We start from the raw sequence: 6,307 nt of genomic DNA, 5'->3' as shown, positions 1-6,307 counted from the left end.
CTATCTATCTATCTATCTATCTATCTATCTATCTATCTAGTTGAACCTGGCTGAAAAACACTGATCCCCCTATTCAATAATCCATTGGTGGATGTAGCCAGCAGTTGGCTCCTGTGCAGAACTTGGGGCCCCTTTGCTAAACTGACTTGGGGCCCCTGTTGGCTTGAGAGGGTCCAGAGCCCTTTCTCTTTCCAACAGACTGCCTTGTATGGAGCCACATATTTATTTTGAGTTTTGCATAAAGCAGGGAATGGACAGACTCTTTGTGAGTTTTTAATTGACATCTCTGGATCAGATTCACATGATTTATTTCTCCTGGTAACCATTGTCACTAAGACATAAAAACTCAACATTTAGGTTGCCATCAGAACAATATTAATAATATTATTATTACACAGTATTTATATAGCAGCTACATATTACACAGCGCTGTACAAAGTCATGTCACTAGCTGTCACTCAAAGGAGCTGACAATCTAATGTCCCTACCATCGTCATATGTCATTATTGTAGTCTAAGGTCAATTTTTGGGGAAAGCCAATTAACCTAACTGCATGTTTTTGGAATGTGGGAGGAAACCAGAGGAAACCCACACAAACATGGGGGAAACCTGCAAACTCCATGCAGATAGTGTGCTGGCCGAGATTCAAAGCTGGGACCTATCCACCAATAGAGACACTTGTTTCGGGGAAGCTCTTGGGGATGAACATTTTGTTCACTTTTGACCTAATTTCATTTCCTGTTGCAACTTTGGAACAGGGAATAGTAAGAGAATCTCCTTAGCTGGGTGCAAACAGCAAACTCTGGGAGGGGTTTAACTCGTCTCTGCTCTGTACAAAACTTTACTTTATTTAATGTACAGCGCTGCTTTATATGTTGGTGCTTTATAAATGCAGTTTACAAATAATTTATTATTAGTAATATTAGTAATATTATTGCAATATGTAAAATACAACACATACACACATGTGTGCTAACACACGGCTACATTCTAAATCTGCTTTGAAAACATTACGGTTCTGATGAGAATACAGAACAATTCTTTGCATGGAGTAATGAATATTCCGGCTACAAAATATATTCAGCAGCTGCAAGGATTCTGTCAGCAGATATTTTGAGGAGGGAAAACAGTTCTGGATAACAATCGGACTTTCACTTCACCTAAAAATAATGCAGCTCTGGACTCCTGTGAACAATCGATGATCAGCCACTTAGCGGATAATCCGGCAAAGGACGCCAACCCGCTGAAAACCGTCCGATGGGCCGCCATACTAATATAATATTTTATGTTCATTCCCAGGGGCTGTCCTTCAGGTTTCCTTGTCATACACAGAAGAATACAACTACGTCCCCCCGACTGTAATATTTACCACCATCCCATTTCACCCAAATGGTAAGAACGTTATAGATGTGTCTTTGGAGCGATGGTGATTGAGACCCATTGAGAACTCTATATTGGCTGCTAAATGGAGAAAATGATGATCTGAGCTCCCTCCAGTTCTAGCTACCTGTGTGATAGTCTGGGCATTTAGTCACATGGTCTTTAGTTAACAAATTTAACCTCAGACTTCAGTAGAGATCACATCACTTGCTGTGAAACTATTAAGATACATAAGCCAGCATGTTTTCATTTATTTTTTGTTATCTATGTATAATGTACAGCAGCAGTTGTGTATAATGAAAGTAATCTTGTGCTTTGATTTTCCTGCACACTGCGAGCTTGTCACAATGTGCATTAGAAGCTGCAGCAAGTAGATACAGCCTACCGCCTTTCCTGCATGGAGGATTGCCAGCATCATCCAGCCCCTCCTGCATTTTTGCAGATACCTCTGTGTATGGAGAAGTGTGTGACTTCCTCCTCTTCCTTCTACCTGTTCTCTCCTATGTCATATCAGAATATTGCATGCATGGTTTATTCCAGTGGTGCGGCAGAGCGGCAGCTCCATTACTCCAGGTGTGGCCACAGGTAGGGCATATCTTAGGTGCTCACCTGCTCGGGGGTCCCTGACGTTACTTTGCCTGAACAAAACTGGCATCAATGTCATAGGAAGGGAGGGGGGGTGTCACAAGTTTTCCTGAGTTGTTTTTCTAAATATTGTGAATTGTTTCATTTTATGATTAATAAAATAATATATAAAACAGGAATTTAAAAAGTGACCCTCGAGGGGGGGAGGGCATTTAGAAACGTCTCATGACTGGGGATCACAACTCTGATTTACTACAATGGGGCCCCGGGCCAGTTATGAAATGGGGACCCCAAATGCACTCTATTCCATCTCCCTGTTAACGCTGCCATTCTGTTAGCTGGGGTTCTGGAGAAGATGGGGGCCCTGGGCTATTACCCAATTACCCTGAAAGTAGCCCCAGGAAAAAGGGCCATGGCCCAGCTCCCCCACCTTCTCCAAAGCCTCAATTAACCAAGTGGCTGCGGATGTGCAGGACGCTGGAATGCTATGCATTTGGGGCCCCTACTTTATATTTGCCCAGGGCCCCATTTTCTCCCGGCTCCAGATACACCGCTGTTGTAGATCAGAGCTGTGATCCGCAGTCATGTGACGTTTCTTGTCGGTTTCTTATGAAATGCAAATTGGAGATGAAGCACACGGGGCCGGAGCGCTGAATCCTATTTCTTGTGGATTTGGTGTAATCATCCGCAGATGTCACCTCGACCTTCTGTGTTTGAGGTGTGCAGATTGCGGTGCACGGGGGCAGCCACAATGGCGAATCACTGACTCCATACAGGAAACACCTGAATGGAGAACGGCTTATAGGGCCAACCCACCCAAATATGATTTTAACATAGAAACATAGTAAAAATATATCAAAGTCAATAAATAGGCAGAGCAAAGCTGGATTTACCCATTCTAGGCACCACATTGAAGCTGAACTACTGCCAAATAACAGATGGCATATGGAAAGTTTTCACTTTTTATCACTAAAACGCCTCCGATGAGCTTCAGTCATGTGACTTTGCCTAGGCTGATATAACGTCAGCAGTCTGCTGCAGGCTGCAGGAAGCCATTCCTCAGTCTCTTTTTTCCTCAGTGATCAGACTGCAACATTGTATCAAGTTACAAAGTCAGAGGTTGCTAGATTTGCTTAATTCAGCATATATCTGATAACGTATTCCTAGCATGAGAAGCTGAGAATCATATCAAACTTTTATTTTTGTTATATAGGGGTTGCAGATTTTTTTTATCCGCCATTTTCCAATCAATGAGCAGATTGTGTTATGGTGCTTGTTGTGTCCCCAGCGCCCGTCCCTAACACAATCCCAAACCCCATAAACTCTGCTCGCTCCTGGGAATTCCAATCTGTCATAGTTGATATTTGTTTGGACAATGAAAACTAATTTTTAAAGAATACTTTTAGAGTTTAGCCAACCTATTATTAAAAGTAAGCAAGGCCACACCCCTAATATCTGAGAATAGAGATCTGAGGGGTTCCCGCAATAAATGGGACTTTTAGGGCCAATGAGTACAATATTTTTACAATTCTAAATCAAAAACCATAAGTTTATTTATTATTTTATTTATAGATGTCCCTGTCTTTTTTCCTGAAGAAGCAGATATAATCCGTGAAACGTGTCGAATGAACAGGATGTAACCCTCTGATTGGGTAACCCAGACAGGAGTTTCTTGTAGTGTTTGTTGCACATTTCTAAAGTTTTTATGTCAATGTTTTTATTGATACTAAATAAAGTTATGGTTTTTTTATTTATATTTGTAAAAATATTGTACTCATTGGCCCTAAAAGTCTAATTTAGGGAGTCTCATTTGAGGGAACCCCTCAGATCTCTATTCTCAGTTTAATTTGTCAAAAACAAATATACAAAGCGATATTATTCGGCTGAGAAATAACCGAACAATCCTTGAAGGAAAAGGTAGAACAGCCGGCACTGGGGCCACATAATGTATCCCCAGCCCGTGCTCTGAGTATGCATCAGCATCCAAATGATTTGTTAAAACTGAACCTGTTAATATTTTCTTCAATAGCCACAGAGTAAAATAATTTCATGGTGTGCATCAAATGCCTCTGCAAAGCCAGATCTGACCTTGTAAAAGGAGCAGAGACATCATGATGGTGTTATATATAGCCTGTGCAGAGAGCAGAGCTGTGGGAGGGGCCTGGAAATACCGCCCATGTCGAGCTGCTTGCAGAAAACTATAGGAGGGGCGGAGTCAAGACCAACCACCCTGTACAAAGAGAGAAAGCTGCAGTGACTGGTCTTCATTACAGGAAGCTGCTACAAAGGGGCAATGTGTCATAATGTTTTACTGCACCAATCTGGAAGAAATACACAAAGCTCACCAAGATTCAAGTAAAAGTATATTAGGGAAGCAGGGTGATCCAGCAAACCTGGAATGAGTTTCTTAAAAATCATTTGCTATTTGTTAGCAAGTGTTTTGAATCCTGGAACAGATCCATTCCAGGTTTGCTAAATCACCCAGCTTCACTGATAAAAGTGTATCTTCCCCAGCCTTGGAGAGCTTTAATAAATCAGCGCCTGCACCAGTCACTATTCCAAATCTCTATCCTCTCCAGAATTTTCATTATTATTATCATTATTATTTTTTATTATTATTATTAATTTTATTATTATTATTATTAATAATAAACAGGATTTATTTAGCACCAACATATTATGTAGCGCTGTACATTAAATAGGGGTTGCAAATGACAGACAGATACAGACAGTGACACAGGAGGAGGAGAGGACCCAAAAAGCTTACAGAATGTTCCTGCACCTGGGAATGACTCCACATGATAAAGATAGATGATGAGCAGAGAGGAGATTAACCTCAACCTCCCCTACACAGCAAAGCTCAGAATGTGAAAGAGAAGCTGTACATAGAGCCAATCAGCTGTGCCGCAGTGCACATGTGTTGAAAAGGAGCATTTTGATAGGAGAAGGACTGACAAAGTGTTGATCTCATCAGTCTGCTGCTTCTCCCTAACTGCCCAATCATTTAATGTTTTTACAAAACGATTTAATTCCTATTTAATGTACAGCGCTGCATATTATGTTGGCGCTATATAAAAACTGTTCATTAATAATATTAATAATAATAATATCAATTTGTATAAATTCTGCAAGTTGTTGTTAGGGCCACTTCTTCCTTACATTGCTTTATGTTGTCCTTATATTTTTTGTATTAAATGTGTAATATTAAACAAAATGGAACAGAAATTAGTTTTAAATAAGTTTTGCAATGTTTTTACCAACAGTGGATCCGAGAACAGGAAGGCCTTGTGTTGATTTCCTGGACAAGCCATCAGATTGGAACCCTCGCTACACGATGAGTTCTATACTGCTGGCCATCCAGGTACAAACCAATCGCTTGAATATATGCACTTCCTGTCCTAGGGTGACAACGCTCACGCCAATGCCTATAGAGGTTCTGTGTTGTCACCCTAGGCTGCTCGCTTCTCCTTTCTTCTTTATATCTCATGGGGAGCAGGTGCTGTGTCATTCACAGAAGATAGCCATGAAATATGATAACATATATTATTTTTTTAACATTTTATATCCCGTTCAGGCTTTGCTTTCCAATCCCGTGCTGGAAGACTTTGTTAATTTGGAGGCCGCAGACGCGCTGCTGAACAGACCGGAGCTATACAGACAGATGGTGCTGAACTGCGTGAAGGTCAGCAGGCAGATTGATGGTAAGTCCATCCGCCATGTATAAAAAACAAATATACGTTATGTGGTAATGTAGACCAAATTATTTACTATACACTGCAATTCTTCAAAACAAGTTGTCACAAAAATAATAATGTCGAGGGGACAGATTTGCATTACAGCAGAATTTCATCTAAAATAAAAACAATTGGCAAATGCAGTTTCACTTCACAATTTTTCCCTGCAGTATTTCTTTTCTGCCACAAGATGTCCTCAGTTTCATAGACAGCATTATTGGACCTACGTGCTCTGTGCCCAGACTGTTCTGAATCCGTCCTACTGCAGATTTTCTCAACTTTTTAATAAAGGGGACCCTTGAAATCACGTTCAGGTCCTAGGGAATCCCTGCTATAATTACCATATCATTTCCAGAAATCTCATGTCTGTCCCTTTCCTTTACCCCCCATATTCAGAACATTTCCAGTTCCTGTCACTTTCACCTGTGTAACATCTCCAAAATCCGCCCCTACCTGTCCCATTAGACCACCAAACTCCATGTACACGCTCTTATCATCTCTCATCTGGACTACTGTAACCTCCTCCTCTCTGGTATTCCACTAACCCCACTCTCTCCTCTACAATCTATTATGAATGCTGCAGCCAGACTCATCCATCCTTCCCACCT

At 41.0% G+C, this 6,307-nt stretch overlaps 1 protein-coding gene across 1 annotated transcript; it reads left to right on the top strand.

Moving 5' to 3' along the window:
* Positions 1 to 1,299: 1,299 nt before the first annotated feature.
* On the top strand, positions 1,300 to 5,916 carry LOC140321210 (ubiquitin-conjugating enzyme E2 U-like; the record flags this gene model as incomplete). The annotated part of the gene is made up of 3 exons (XM_072398057.1): positions 1,300 to 1,392; positions 5,229 to 5,326; positions 5,540 to 5,916. Coding segments are annotated over 3 exons (341 nt in total), but the record flags the coding sequence as incomplete, so codon positions are not given.
* Positions 5,917 to 6,307: the final 391 nt, after the last annotated feature.

Source organism: Pyxicephalus adspersus, unplaced genomic scaffold (genome assembly GCF_032062135.1).
Source record: "Pyxicephalus adspersus unplaced genomic scaffold, UCB_Pads_2.0 Sca1358, whole genome shotgun sequence".
In the NCBI taxonomy this organism is placed as follows: domain Eukaryota; kingdom Metazoa; phylum Chordata; class Amphibia; order Anura; family Pyxicephalidae; genus Pyxicephalus; species Pyxicephalus adspersus.
This window is presented reverse-complemented; position numbering and strand designations above follow the sequence as displayed.